General features: G+C 38.1%; 1 protein-coding gene across 1 annotated transcript; it reads right to left on the reverse strand.

Moving 5' to 3' along the window:
• Positions 1-12,480: 12,480 nt before the first annotated feature.
• On the reverse strand, positions 12,481-16,009 carry LOC106166946 (transcription factor SOX-14). Its single transcript, XM_013545609.3, has one exon. The coding sequence runs from the start codon at positions 15,718-15,720 to the stop codon at positions 14,929-14,931; it is 792 nt and encodes a 263-aa protein (XP_013401063.1). The 5' UTR covers positions 15,721-16,009; the 3' UTR covers positions 12,481-14,928.
• Positions 16,010-16,012: the final 3 nt, after the last annotated feature.

Genomic DNA, 16,012 nt, shown 5'->3' on the forward strand with positions numbered 1-16,012 from the left:
TATCACTGGCGTTCTCTCCAATTAGCCTTTGACACGAGATATACATGTGCCATCGGCAAATATTTTCACTGCTGTGCTTCATTCCTTAGCCGTGTGATGAAATCTCCTAACAAGCTCATTCCATGTTATTGATGAAGTAATTAATTATATCAATAATTGATTGATTAACTGATTACTTTATATCTATGCTTTGATTATCAATTTATGATATTGAGAATTGAGTTTTCCTGGGGAGGTCTTCCCTCTCTGTTTGCGTTTTAGCTTATTTATTTATTTATTTATTTATTTATTTATTTATTTATTTATTTATTTATTTATCTAAATGAAGCTTATTTGTTAGATACTTATATGGTTATTTGGTTACTTACGTACTTAATTAGTAATTTAGTTATCAATACCGAGACCTTGAATCACTCACTTCCTTATTCACGGACGATCAGACAGACACACGGACAGACGGACGGTCTGTCAAGAATCGTGCAATGTTTATTTACGAAGATCTCTCTCTCTCTCTCTCTCTCTCTCTCTCTCTCTCTCAACAAAAAGATACATATAGATAGACAGATTTGGCAATCTAAGTAATACATTTCATAACAGCGCACACTTTCATAACAGTACACAGTGTTATAAAAGCCCGTATGGTTTCTAATCCCTGGTCACATATCTCCTGTTTATTAGTTGAATCTCGAACCACTTGTGAAAAGGATTAACCATCCGACGTGTTAATTCTCTTTGTTATAATTTTCAGGACGTGTCAATTGCCATAATCTAACCTGTTTATTTTGTAACTTTTGAATCAAATCTAGATTAGGTTTAGATACTTACCTGCGAAAATGTCTATGAAGTATTGCTTATTTATTTTACTTTCTGTTTTTCATTTATTCATGTTTCATTTCTCATTTATTCAATTCTTTATTTCGTTTATCTTTTATTCACCTTTTTTAAAGATAACCTTCACTGATTAATGGCGGCTGAGGAGCACGGTTTTCCCTTGAATGCAGTGATAATATGTACTTGAAATTCCATTTTACTAGAAGAACAGACACACGTAAAGCATTTCTCTTCAAATCCTGTTTATAGTCAAAGTGTATTTTGCGAATTTTAAGTCTACGAATTCTTAATCCAATGAGCAAATTTAATGCACTTAGTACTTTTATATCAACGCCAACTTCCTTGTCTTATTAGAACTTAAAGTTCTGTGTGAATCGTTTCTCTATATATTGAAAGTGGAAACAAATTCTGGTTTGAGTCAATAGATTAATGCGTGTACATTAATACACGTGATAGATTAAAAGATAATAGGCCTACATGTAGCACTCCCTAAATATCAACACTATATTTCTGCACTAATACACGTAGGTGAATGAGTGAGTGAATGAATAAATGAATGGATACATTAATTAATGGATAGACAGAGGGACAAAGAGACAAACAGAAAGACCGACGGATGCATGGATGGGTGAATGGAAAAAAAGTGAGTGGTAGCAAATATAGAAACAGTTGAGCAATAAATAAATAAATAGATAAATAAATGTTATTCGTAAAGTATATCTAAAATCCTTATGTACGTCTTGCTATGAAATCATCCAGTATAAATTGTTGGAAAATTTTCGTCAAGAGTATATTGTGTGTGTGAATAATGTATCTGTCTGCAAGGTACGATATACTAAAAAAATCTTCAAAACACGAATCACAATGCTCTTAAACTGGCTGACATTAAGTAAGACATTAAGTTTTCTCCTTTTCTTCTCAATTTGATCACTGATTTATTTAGTAATAAATGAAATAATCATGAGAGCAAAATTTACAGTAATAATGATCAGTGAAAGCAAGTTCAAAACAGCTATGTTTTACAACCCTTGCTTGTCTACGGTGAGTCTATTATCTATTTCTCTTAAACGAGATGGCAAAAATGCATTGCTTTGTAGGGAACAGTGATTTATGAACACTCTCTTATTTCTGTAAGGGACTAGACCTAACCAGCTTAACGTGCTTGCAGAAAATTATTTTAAAAGGAACGAGGTCCCTTATTCATAGGCAACAGAGGTTTACTAAAGTTTATGATTATAAAAACCAGTATAATAATAAAATAATAATAAAAAATATCCAATCACTTTACACACACACACACACACACACACACACACACATATGGAGGCAGTTCATATAAGCTGCCTTCACATGAAAAACCTAAATTCTAAAAACCTAAAAATCCATTGGCGGTATAAGTCAATCTTCTCCACTTACTTTAATGCATCATAATCTACTGTCACAATATTTCCCCACTGTTCCATGCCTGCCCCTCCAGCAGTAAGGACTCATTCCCATTGAAACTATAGTTCTACATAGATCGATCCAACTCTCGCTGTTTGCAATCAGATTCACGGATTAACAAGACTCCTCTTTTTTCCAACGTACTCATATAATAAACCTCATATAATCGCCAGCTTTTCTGTAACTGACTCAACGCCAGGGGTAGGAGTGTTAATCTGTTAAACTATTACATTTCGAGAGTGTTTCTCGGAGTTGGATCGATTTACGTGGAACGATGGTTTCATTGGGAATGGGTCCTAATAATGGAGTGATGATCTGTGTAGTTTAGACACCTGGTGGAACACGTTCTTCTGTACTGAAGTCAGATCGAAAAGTGACTTGTTGGGGAAATTATTCTTTTTTTCTTTTTTAATATCTAGAGTAGATCAAACGTAACATGATCTACACAGGGTCTACGTCTGGCTTTCAGTTGCAAACTTCACATTGAGGTTTATAATAACTAATCATGTATTCAGGGAAGTATGCGGATAGATTGTTGATCAAAGAAATAATTAGGATCAAAGCGAGGCTATTAGACGGATGTGATTAGAGCAGTGCCTAATTAATGTCAATTGTACCCCGTACATTGACACTGTTGTTGAAGTCATAGGGCGCATTCCCATAGATTTTAGATCGATCTATCCCCGTGGGTAGTCTCACTAGATTACTGTCAGATAATCCGGCTTAAATGTCCGTCCCGCCTACTACAAGCTGTAAGGGGGTAGTTAACTTTTGTGCCCGCTCGGCTGACAGCTATTTAGCGGGAACCCCCAGGGAGTTAGGTCGATCTAGTTGGATCGATCTAATCTCTGGGAATGGGGCCTTAAATGTAGATTGTGGATATTATTTATTTTGTCATCTTCCTTTTATCAACTGTAAATTGTTCGTTTCGAATCGCTTTTAATTAAAAGAGTTCATGTATCGCGATATGCCTCTCAGATTATTATTATTATTATTATTATTATTATTATTATTATTATTATTATTATTAGAACAAGACTTTGACAATAAAACATGAGAAGACACCTGGTCTTAAGAAACGACACTCAATCTCCGATGACTTGAATGACAAAAGGTTGTTTTTTATTGACTCTAAATAATATTTATCCAAGTTCATAGTGAGCTTTTCAATTCTCTAATACAGAGGAAGAAAGGCGAAGAAAGGGGGAGTCAGAATACCCGGCCTTATCGTGATCTGCGTATGACTAGGGACATCATAGTAAAGCTAACAGTATTTATGCTGCGGCGTTCTGCTGTGATAAACTCTTGCTCATTGAAAATAACACTTTTGTCAACCAACACAAAACCAGCCACCGCGCATTTGGCACCGTGTATAGATCAGAGTTGAGAAGTCTGCGAACCCGCCTTGTTCGACAAACCCATATTGTAGCTCGTTCAAATAAAAGAAAAAAATCCCCCGCGCGTATTCAATTTAACAAACATAATGGCCATCAAACATGCATTGACATCGCAACACAAGCGACATTGTCGATCTTTTGATGCGATTTAACTAAAGACGCATTCTGCGCGGTTACTCAGCCTGTCGACCCCGAACCCTTTGAATTTCAATACAGGTCGCAGCTAAACTACCTTTTATGGGTCTATCTTTTTCATGGGGTTTAGTCTCTTTTATCCACGGCCCCAAAGCGTGTAACTCCGATCGAGAAAAACAGAGGACAAACATGTATTATGAATTGGTATCTCGCCGTGAAATGATATTGTGCTCAGAGAGGGTCATTTTTGTCAAACAGGTGGGGGAACGGGGGGGAAAAAGAATGGCATAGCGATACAAAGCAGGGTATGCATTAGAAGAATAGAAGGACAGGAGTTAGCTGGCTGACAATGGAAGGGAGGAGAATAGCTCAGCAGCAGGTAGAAAGCGTCAAGAATAGCGTTGTTGTGGTATAAACCCGGGGAGGCAGTTTGGGCACAATACCCCAGGAATAATCCGTGCTATTGTCCGCCATTGTGAGCGCGTCAGAGAGAGGCGTAATGAATAGTATTGTGCCCAATGCCCTTTATTGATCCGCTTTCAGCTAGCATTGTTCCTTAACTAATGAAATCTACAACAATTGACAATAGAGGCTACACACTCGCCCATTCAGCCCCGTGCTTGTTTTGTCAGGGTGAAAATTGGAAATCATTCCATATTACCACGAGTTTAACACCGTTGAGAAAGAGAAAGAATGGCAGAAACCACTCGGGTGCGAGGAGGCTGAGAGCGCTTTTCTTCTCTGAATAGGAGTAAATGCACCCCGCTTTGAAAAGGCCACTTCACAGCAGAAATATAGAGAAGTAAAGAGAACGCTACTGAGATATCTCCTCTCACCACAATTCCCCTGTCGTTTCTGAAATCTGCAATTAGCGACAGGTTTAAGTTTCTTCCCGAGAAAGTGAACGCTCCAAGATGAGCGGAGTGTCGTCTGCCTGGGTTTTCTTTCTATGCAAACGCTGTATTCTACCTGTACTGCTTCAAATGGCAGGAATAACATATCGTGCATTAGTGAATGTCCCATTTGCTTGATGAACAGACGCAATTAGCAAACAGCGCGTTCTTTATGTTATAGCAAATAAGTATATAATTGCCAAGATTAGCAAGCAGCGTCGAGGAAAAAGTGCGTTTTTTATTCATCTTTTTACGCATGTTTTGTGATTTACGTGAAAAAGAAACAATCAATTGAATCATGCTTCTTTCTTTCAAAACAAGCAGTCGGGCAAGAACCGCTATTATTTGTCGAAGTTTTTTATATAGTCGATATCAACATTGTATTCACAAATGTTAGCTACTCGCTAGGAGGAGATGTCTTAATTGCTACAAAAGACATTCTTTAACTTTTGCTTCCTTCAGAGATGGGGAGTGATAATAATTCAAGCTTTTACAGAAATAAATAATTATGAAAAGTCTGGAACATCTTATTTATATATACAACCACATATCTAAATAATGTTTTGGTGAGTTATGTATTCAACACAATAAGTTTAATCAGTTGACAAAAAATAAGAAATTGTGAAACCCACATTCATTCAGGCAGTTAAAGAAGTTTTTTCTGGTCAGTGAAGATGTCAGGCAATACAGTTATACAAGAATGTCAACGTGTTACCCTTCATCCAGGCAATTAAAATGAGTTGTTGTTTTTTTTTCTTCTAGTGTGGTTAGGTGACAAAGAGAATCATCAGACCCCTACAGAAAAAAAGGAATATCACGGTGCTGTTCTTCATCCAGACATTTTACAAAATTATCTTTCTTTGTTTTTCTGGATAGGCCAGAAGACGGAGAAAAAAAAACAAAACAATTATACAACCACCGAAACGGATTATCCGCGTCTTTCTTCACTCTCCGTGTAAGAACTTCAAGAAGCGTGAGAACTGATCGATCATGTAGTAGAAAATAATTATGGTAGTACATATTTCCTCTTTCTCCCTGCCATCTCGTAGTACGCACGGGCAGCTCAGGCCGGGATTAAGTATTATGGAGAAAACTAAACCGATTTCTGACGACAATAAAAGAAAGAATATGTCATAGTTGTAGGTTTATAATCCTGTCACGGATGATCCCCAAAACATTCATTCATGGTACATGTATTAGCAAATATGTGTGTCATCTCACCCCCAGTTCAAGTTAATAATCAATATGTAAAATCGTTTATGTTTTTTACTTTTCCTTTAACTGATTTGACCTTTCATTTTTACGTATTCGTTATTCGGGGTATCATGACTAGACTCTATGTATAGTTTGCTTGTATTGTACGCATTCATCCTTTATTCCCAACCATATTAGTAATCAAGTTATGACTAATCACAAAACGGAGAAGAGCTTGTACACATACTGTTTATGTTAAAATACAAGGAAATAAGGGATAATTTCAAGTAATACTATTATGTTTGAATATGATCAGTAAATATACACATTTAAATAGTCAGTTGATACTAGAAGAAGGGAACGATCTGTCTGTTTGTTCATATTATATAAAATATGTAATGTTTTTTTTATTGCATATTCAGACCAGGGAGATTGCTGCACAGTATAATACCAGCGTTCTGTCCTTCTAAAGAGAAGCACAAACGCCATTCAAGGGACTAATGACACTCAGGAAAAATCTGTTGATTTTCTTAGAACAATAATTTGACGATTTATTCCCGTTCTTTTCTGTGGGCAAAGATCGATGCTGCGTGAGAAGTTTTCACAAGTGGCTGACATAACAGAGTATATAAGAAATATTCGAATAATTTTGTGGTGAATTTTGAGAAAAGATTTAGCACTGCAGGGAGGATTATTAGATGAACGAGAGGACGCCAATTAACACTGTACATAACTTCCACCGCATTATATGTTTAACACGTTAATTTAGTACAATGTACGAGCAATTTCAAGGCTCCACACGTTCATTCATCAAATGGCTAGGAAGTTGTTTAGATGGTGCGGCTGTTGGCTTGTTAAACTATATGACAACGTTATTTGATAAATTGGGCTTAACAAATGCAGTTCTGTAAACATTTGACTGCATTGTAAAGATATCTTTTTTCGGTATGCACATACATACCATTGTGTCTTTGCTCAAACATATGCTAGGTGTACGAGATACGAATTTTGCATATTTTTTTTTTTTTTTTGGTGTAAGTGTCAATATCTATTTTATTGTATATTTATATTTTATTGTCTCGTGTTCTTTAAACGTCGAGGTAACAACAATAAAACAACAATTCACGCTTTAGGTTTTGTCTACGCTCTTGAACACAGAAATCGTTTCGTAATTTTCAAAATAGGTATATTTAAACTTTGAGTTATCTGGCTTAAAATCATGTTACCGCACTTAACGTGAGCGGGGGTGGGCTCAGCGGGCCCCCTGACAATTACCTCTAAACGTCCTAATTGTCCTAGTAAACAACCCACAAACAGAGCGCTGTCATCTCTGTAGAACAGTCCTATTACATCCGATTAGAATGGGGCCATTATTTCCCCTACAAAATGCCAACAAGATGCTATCTGTTGTTCCATTCTCCCTGCATTGTTGCGACGAGGGAGTCAAATCATGGAGAACAATGCCGGATCCATTTCCAGAGAATTCAGTAATTATCCTTGTTGTAAGAGATGGCGTAAGTAATGTGCTATATTAACTGCCTTGTGTTAGCGTGAAAAGGTTAAGGGGAAAGCGGAGGGGGAGGGGGGAAGGGGAGTGGTACAAACCACCTGGACCATTGAAAATTTTTACTAGATATCCATAATTTTTTAACTAGTTATTCACACATTTTTATATCCACAGATTATTTTTCTAGAGACTCCCTTTTTCACTAGATATTGACTCATTTCTCTGGCTAATTCTGCACACATATCTGTACAGTACGAATTTTTGCACATAATTTCAGAAATGACGTCACCATCCCATTGACCTCTGCTGTAAGGAGGGGGAGGATGTCTGATATTGGGCATTACCACCCCCGGGGACCTGTTGAACTGTACAAGGGCCAGAATCAGTGACGTGGCCCAATGTTAACTTTGTAAATTAAGTGTGCAAAAGCTTTAGTTTTTTGGCTCATCATTTTGACTTCCGGTTCAAATCAAACTTGAAAGGACAACATTTTCTTTGGATTGCTTTTTTAATATTTTATTTTCTGTTTACTTGAATATTCTCTCTCTCTCTCTCTTTCTCTCTCTTTAATCACAATTAATTTCATAAGCTCTCTTATCCAAAAGAAAAGAGCAGCATACAAGATGTGTTGACCGGTTTTTAGGTTTAATCAGAGAATATGCCGCAAGATTGTGAAAAAAAAACAAAAAAAAAAAAACTGCAGTCTTTTATGTGACAGCACCATCTCATTAAATTAAATTAATTAATTTATTTATTCATTTATTTATTTATTTATTTATTGCAAACTGCAATTAACAATATAACTTCTGCTGTAAATTATGCTGCAAATTTAATCTTAATTATCGAAATAATACATATTGAGCCGCTATTGAAGACTAATGAAGCTTGATCCACAAGAATCCCCTCCATTCACTGCGTGTGTAAATCCACCTTTTGTGCCCACACTCAAAACTGGACAGATCTCAACAACAAAACAAGTTCAGAACACAGTTGTGCTTTGCCACCTCGCCTCTTCCACGCTGAATTGTCTAGATAAGTTGTGTGGAGAGAGAACAAGAATTTTGACACTGCACGTGACTTTTGAACCGCTGGGCTCCACCCCTCAACATTTGTATTATCCTTAATGCATCTATTCCGCGTGGTTAGTGTCGTTAATCATACAGTTGTTACGTCATAATTGGTGAGAATCGCCCCACCGTTTACACGGTAAAATGGTCTGGTATAATGGGATCGGTAAGGCAATAGGAGTCGTTATGGACCTTGGCGAAATTCCCTTATTTTTCTCAGCGAAGGTCAACTTAATTCATCAGTGTTGTAACAATGTGGCAGGCAAATCCGTTTTGGATGACAATGCCTTTTCTAGTTTTTGGCACGTAATTTTGTGATAACTATTACTGTGCCCCGGTGTCATAGTTTATAATGGTACATATTAAAGACTTTCTGTGCAAAAATAACTGATGGTTTAATAAGATTATACGAAATGTATTAATTGATTTTTAGCTAAAAAAAACAGATTATTTTGCATGAGAGATCTGCCCTAATATTTGGGACTGTTTGTCTAAACATCGTTTATTTTTTTACGAATAAAAGGAAGCTATGTATGCAGGAAGACAGTTTTTATTTAAACGATTCTATGATGTGACTGAGAATATGCTCCTTTTAAGAATTTTCAAAAGACAGGTACATGTTCAAACAATTCATAATTTTTGTTACTATGAGCATCTAAAATGGATTTGCTTTGTAATTTTTTTTCTATTTTCCCATGTGATGTGGGTCTCAAAAAATGAGCCCTAGGTGTGATAGAGTGAAAATATCATTCAGTTGAACGCAAGGGTAAATGCCTCGTGTTCCTGACCACAAACAATGCCTTATAATTATGTTGTAATTATCAATGAATGAAAAGCCCAAACACTTGAGGACTAATTTATATAGCGTCAGCTTGGGCTGAAAACACGAACACGGTATAAGTCACACAATCATGTTGTCTTCATGTGATCGCACTATAATAGCTTCATATGATCAAACACGGATGCGATTATTAGCGGGTCAACATCAGTGTTTTCCTCTGAATAGATGATCAAATTGTGGCTTGAGCATTCATCGAATATACTGTTTGTATAGTAAGAGTTAACCTTAGTGCACCGGTGGCAAAGAGGTGTTCTGTTCGCGTATCAGGCCCGTATACAGACACTTTTTTGCACTTTGATCAATTTTTACCCAGAATGGACCTTTTCCTGGCAAAAAGGGTGGTTCTTTCTAACTCCCCGAATCTCCTCTGGCTACGGGCCTGAATAATTTATGAAGTTTTTTTATATAAGAAATTTTAATTCCAAACATAACTGTGGAGTTCTATGCGGTGTTTCTTATAAATGAATATATATACGCAATTACATTTGTATAACATCAACCTTTTGGTTGCCAGGCTTAATAAATTTATTTATAATATTATTTCGAAGAAAATAAAATCACCGAAGAGGTGTTACTAAACCACAATAGGTATTTTGAGACATCTTTGTAGAAAAGGGGAAGATCATGACTTCCTACCTTGTAGGAACAAAAGGAAAATAAGATTAGGCATTTTTAAAGTGGATTCATTTGTTGTTCTCTTTTTGTGGAATCCAGTTTTCTAATTTTTTTCTTCTAATGGTTATGGTTTTATAGGTGTAAATATTACATAGATAAAGACAGCAAAACCAGAAATTCACAGTAAAATTTTTCACGATATTCGGGCATGTTCAGCGGGTTTATCGCTCAATCTTATGGAATATGAAATCCTCGTCTACTTCTCCCGGTTACACCGACATGAGATTATTTTTAGGTCGCTTTTTTTTCCAAACCAGCACCCGCCGTCATATTAAAGCAGAATTATATACGACGTAACTGTTAATTCCGTGTAGACCATACGGAAACAAAAAGCCAACCCACATACAAATCTGAAAACTATAACAAACATCGACTAATTAGCAGAAAATATTTTTGGAACGGACATGAAGCGATTACGGTTGGAAGATTGTCTGTGAATGAGATCTGCATGTACTTTTTTATAATCAAATATAAGAGATTAAAATAGTATTGTAGATATTTAATTTAGTGTGTGTGTGTTTGTGACTGAGAGAGAGAGAGAGAGAGAGGAGTTACCTAGGGTGGACAGAAGATGACAATATTATCTTTTGATAGCGAAGAGAGGAGAGGGGTAAAAGGACAAGAAAGGAAAGAAAGAGGGAAGAAATGATGGAGGACATAATGGACGAGAAAATGGTTTAAGTCTTTAATAATGAAACGTGGGTGGAAATAATGGTTAACAAAGATAGAGAGAGAGAGAGGGGCGCTGAGGACCCCAGTAAACGACTTCGTGTTACTACTCTTTCCGGTTGAAATCCTCAGCAAAACGGTCCATAAAGGCCCCCTAATAAAATCACATAATTGATATTGGTTATTCTGTTCATATTTTCCAAGTCTTGTGGCGTTTCCGACCAAGGCAGCCAAGCGAAAATTCCATAAGTCATGTTGGACGAAAGAACAGAATAGGGTCTCAAAGCAACTTCAATGGAAAACCCTCTCCGCGCCTATACCGGGTAAACAATCCCCGTGTTGCCCCGCTGCTAAATATTTACCGCGCTTTGTCCCGGCGAACCTGTGTTTTTGTCCTGCCGATTGTGCGCGGTTACAATACAATTGTTCGCGGTGCACCCGGGGGTATGCAGATAATAGGTTATTACCACACCTCTACATTCAGGCCGACCTTTTCACATCAACTTAGTATATTTATTCATTCTCTAGCTCTGGCATTCACGCTTTGTTATTGGTTGTATGGTGAGGCTTTTGAGCGCCATCATGGGCATATTAACGCCTTTATTCCGCCTTCAGTGGCCTCTATTCTTGCAGTCTTAGCTTTTAAAACCTGGGCATTTGTGTGTGCGCAAGCCCGATTCATTACTCATGTATTTTTTATTATATTGTTATTCTTCGTTGTTATCCTACCAGTGAGCTATTGTCGTCTATTGGGCGACTATACAGTCTCGGACAAAGAGTTATAGAGCGACTTGCTTAACTGACTACAATGCTCCACTCCAAATGGAATCTCGCGAAAGAAAGGCCGCATTTTCCTCGCCTTTGTTCCGGGGGCTTGTCAATTTAGGCTCGGGTTCCCGCCTATTCAATGCGACCAAATCTGCTTCAGTATGAACAAGCGGCAATAAAGAATGCGATGCTAGAACCGTGTCCGACAAAACAGGCTCTAAGACCTCTCACACCCCTCTATATCTCCTCTCATGACCCCCGAATTTGCCCCACAATATTAAGCGCAATATTCCATTGCGTTTTTTTTTTTTTTTTTTTATTAAAAGACTCGTCCCGTGGCCGTCAACAGCCTTGTTATGAGTGCCTTCAATCCCGTATATAAGCACTCCACTTGGTGTTAAGTCGCGTTATGGTCCTAAGAGCCCTAACTCTTTCTCTTCACCCCGGATATCTGCCAGTATCTCTCCAAGATTAGTTTAAATCGTTTGCTACAGATCGAAACTTAACCCACTCCATTGCGTTCACTACTCCTCCCCTTCCAGTCTCGTGTAGGTTAAAATCGCGTTATTAAGTTTCGTTTGGGATCACACACCTTTCGCAAACACGGTTTATACACTGAAGAATCCAAGACCCGCGATAACTGAGCCCGGCAGGTAAAGTGACGATAAAGATTGGGTCAACTTCGAGCTATATTGAACACCTTAACTTGTCCCTTGTATCTGAGGACTATCACATCGTATGGACAGGTAAGAAAACACGGGATATCCAGGTCGTTTTATCATGTTAATACCCTCCCCAGTAAGATCGACTTTAAACTCACCACGTGTGAGTATTTGGTGTTCCTGCTATTGACTTTGACGTTAGTTTTTTTCTCCTGCAAATATTGAACAAAGTAAAGGAAAATGTCATCGTCATTTCACCCCATACCCCATTTTTGATGCTCCACTTCATCTTTGCGTCTTCCTTACAGTTCCCCTCCAAAAATATTTATATGCCACGCAGTGTTAACAATAAATATAAGGGACACATGATTACCAAAAGATTGAACAAACATCTTACATCATTTAAAATTGTTTACTTCGTCCAAAATACTCTCAACAACAAATATAAGAGAAACGACCTCACGTCGTCGATTTCTTTTCTCACACAGATGACTTCACCTTGCACAGACTGTGTTTCTCAAAATAATAATAATAATAATAATAAATACCAATACACTGGAAAACAGTTACAAAAGTTTTACGTAAAATAACCAAAGTCATGATCTCTTGATATTTGTACACAAAATGCATACAGGTCAACTGAACTCTAAATGCACTACGAAATTTTCGTGTGTAAGAAAGAAAAATAAAACGTATTATTATAATAATAGTAACAAAAATTAACTGCACTCTCACATGATTAAATCAATGTAAGTGGTCAAATTAAAAATAACACATCACCCTGTCAAACTGAGGAGGGTTTGTCGGGAAATAATAATAATAATAGGTAAATTAAAGGTTGGGCGAAAATATATAACTGAATATCCGCACAATCTTAAGTCTCACAACCGACCTAAATAATAATAGACTGCTTTACACCAAAAATTAAAAAAATGAAATCACAACAAAACCTGCTCCTTAAAATCTCATAAAAATATTCCTCAAATAAAAAAGAAAGAAAAAAAACTTGTCACAGGGCATATGATGAAATCTACTGCGACATGCGCACCTGATCTAACAAGCTGTTCAATTACAGTGTCAGTTTCCGCTGAAATTGACAGGAAATCAACAAAGCATTATATTACAATGTCTATTTCAGTTGATATTAACACGCAAGGAGTACCACGCCGGCAAATCACAGCGATCATTTTCACCTAGAATTAACACATCTGCTCCTTCCAAGATACCACTGCCTGTTGCAAGGGTTGATTCTACCTACTTCTCAGTTCCAATCTTAAATCAGCAAGCGGGTGAGAGAATTTTAATTTCTACTACAAAACAACACTGGATTATCTTATCAACATGATCCAGATACAGTGTGCTATTAAGAAGGACGATAAAACTGCACGCTTCTGTGGGCTAGCCACATTTCTCTCTCTAAATAACAATGTTATGTCTTTAAATTGTAAGTATTCACATTTTGAATAGCCCATTCCAATTTTAGAAAACATGGTATGAATGACAACCCATAAGTACATTTAAAATCGCACTTTTCAACGGAGAATGCATTCAATTCCACTACACAAAACATCCAAGACATTACTATTGTGAAAAAATTACAATATAAATAACTTCCAACGTAAATAACATACTGTTACCACGATCATAAATGCTTCTATTTTAATTTAAGAAACCCTAATGAATTTTTACAATAGAACTTGAATGACAGGTATGCTCTCCCTAACAATTGGCTGCCCGGCAATTACGGCAAGTAGCGCAGATAATCATCTGAACTGACACGTCTTTTGTAGTAAACACACGTTAAACAGGTTGACGAGTTAGCAGACACTGCAATACCTGAGCCCCCCGTCTAATAATATACACTACCTTGACACACCGGTGCCTTTTGTGGTTTTCCTCCCTTGCTCTTTCTCTCTATATATCTCTCTCGCTCTCTTACAAGGGATATTAGTGCAAATTACGTGAGCCGTTTTCAAAAATATATCACAGAAAATGTCAGAAGAACAAAAATAAGATTAATGCTTAGGAGCATATATTCATGTATGAGTATTTCCATCCTGAGCCTAGATTCTGTGCTCGACTCTAACGAAATAGCTAGCTGTTAAAATAATTCTTGTAACAGGGCGGACAAAATTTAAATAATAATAAAACACCATAAATCCTACTCAAGAGGAAAACGCGATCTTCTAAATAAAAGTTCTCCAAATTTTATCCGAATCATTATGGCAAAAAGAAAAATAAGAAATGGTCTAATTCACCTACTACCGGCAAGGTACTATTAATACACAAATATTTAAACCAGAAAACACGTTATCTTAAATTTCTTATGTAGTGAACACATTTAATGAAAACGAGGGAAAAACTGAACATATCTCTAGCTTTATCAGAATATAACATAATTTCTGTACAGTAACACAAATAAGACACACAGAGTATCTCTGCATTTTTATAAGACTATGCCTGAATACCTCTCTCTCACTCACTCTTTCTCTCTCTCTCGCTCACATCTTAACTGACCCTACTATGTCTATGGATCCCTACATTTAACGGGTCGGATGAAGTGGGTTTAGAACCCAGCACGACCCTTGTCAAGGCGGTGAGTCAACTCACGCGACGAAATCTTCGCAGTTTACTGCAAGAGTTTGGCTTGGCTTGGCTACGGCTACGACGAGATAAGATACCCGGCCGGCTCTGGTGGCACTGTTTATATGTAAGTTAGGTATGCAATGAGTGAGTAAAGTAAGTAAATCCATAGTCCAGGCTGGCATGTAGTTTGTATGATATGAGATTTTAAACAGGCGGGCACCTGCTGGAATTAGGCGACGGTGTGTGTTATGAATGGTACACTATACCACTGCCCCAGTAAGATGCCTGTAGTGATCCTCGGCTTTGACGGCCGCAGCGCCGGGGAAAACGTACGTGGGGAGTCTATGTAGTTCCTGCGAGGGGAGATAAGCAGGAGGGAGCATATATTGTCCGTACAGCCCCGTGGGTGGGGAATGGGTGTGTGCAGCGGGAGGGGCCGCGAAGGCAGCCGCCTGGGCCGCCGCTGCCGCACTGAAGGCACTGGCCGTCGTGTACGTCGTGTAGGGGTTGGTCATCACATCTGAGGCACGGATCGCGGCGGCGGAGTCCAGCTTACTCAGGGCTGCGGGGTCGTAGTGTACGGAGGGGTAGTAGGAGGCGGGGACGCCCGGGTTGGCGGCGGCGACAGGTCCGCTGAAGTAGGCACGCATCTTCTCGCTGGCCGAGAGAGCCTCTGATTGTGATGTGTAACCAGCTGCCGTGAAACTCTGAGAGGAGGGAGGAAAGCCGGCGTGCAGCCCGTTCATGCCAGTGATCATGGGGATTGGGAAAGCATACTTATCCTTCTTCAGAAGTGATTTTGGCTTGCGTCTCGGTCGGTACTTGTAGTCTGGGTGTTCCTTCATGTGTAGAGCCCTCAGGCGTTTGGCTTCATCAATGAACGGACGTTTCTCGTCTTCTGATAGTAATTTCCATTCGGCTCCAAGTCTTTTTGAAATCTCGGAATTGTGCATTTTGGGATTTTCTTGGGCCATTTTTCTCCTCTGCCCTCGCGACCAAACCATGAACGCATTCATGGGCCGCTTTACGTGATCGGGTGATTTTGACATCATGACAAAGTTCCTCAGTTTACAACTGTGACACACTGTGCAGTTAACTTCACTGCTGTGCTAACTTGTTCCAAAGTTACTGTCAAGTTCTTCAAGTGTAAATAATACTAATAATACTCACAATAAATATATCTTCGAGCTTTGAGATAAGCTCTCGTTGTCTATGGGATATTATATAAGTCTACTGCTACTGACTGATGTAAAATCCGTCGAAGTTCGACGTTCGTACAAGTTGCGTGCTTTCCTCGCCCCGACTAAGTTCCTCTCTGTCTAAGCGGAAAACTTCAAAGTGCCT

Source organism: Lingula anatina, chromosome 10, assembly GCF_051362555.1.
Source record: "Lingula anatina isolate TDL-2025a chromosome 10, LinAna3.0, whole genome shotgun sequence".
NCBI lineage: Eukaryota > Metazoa > Brachiopoda > Lingulata > Lingulida > Lingulidae > Lingula > Lingula anatina.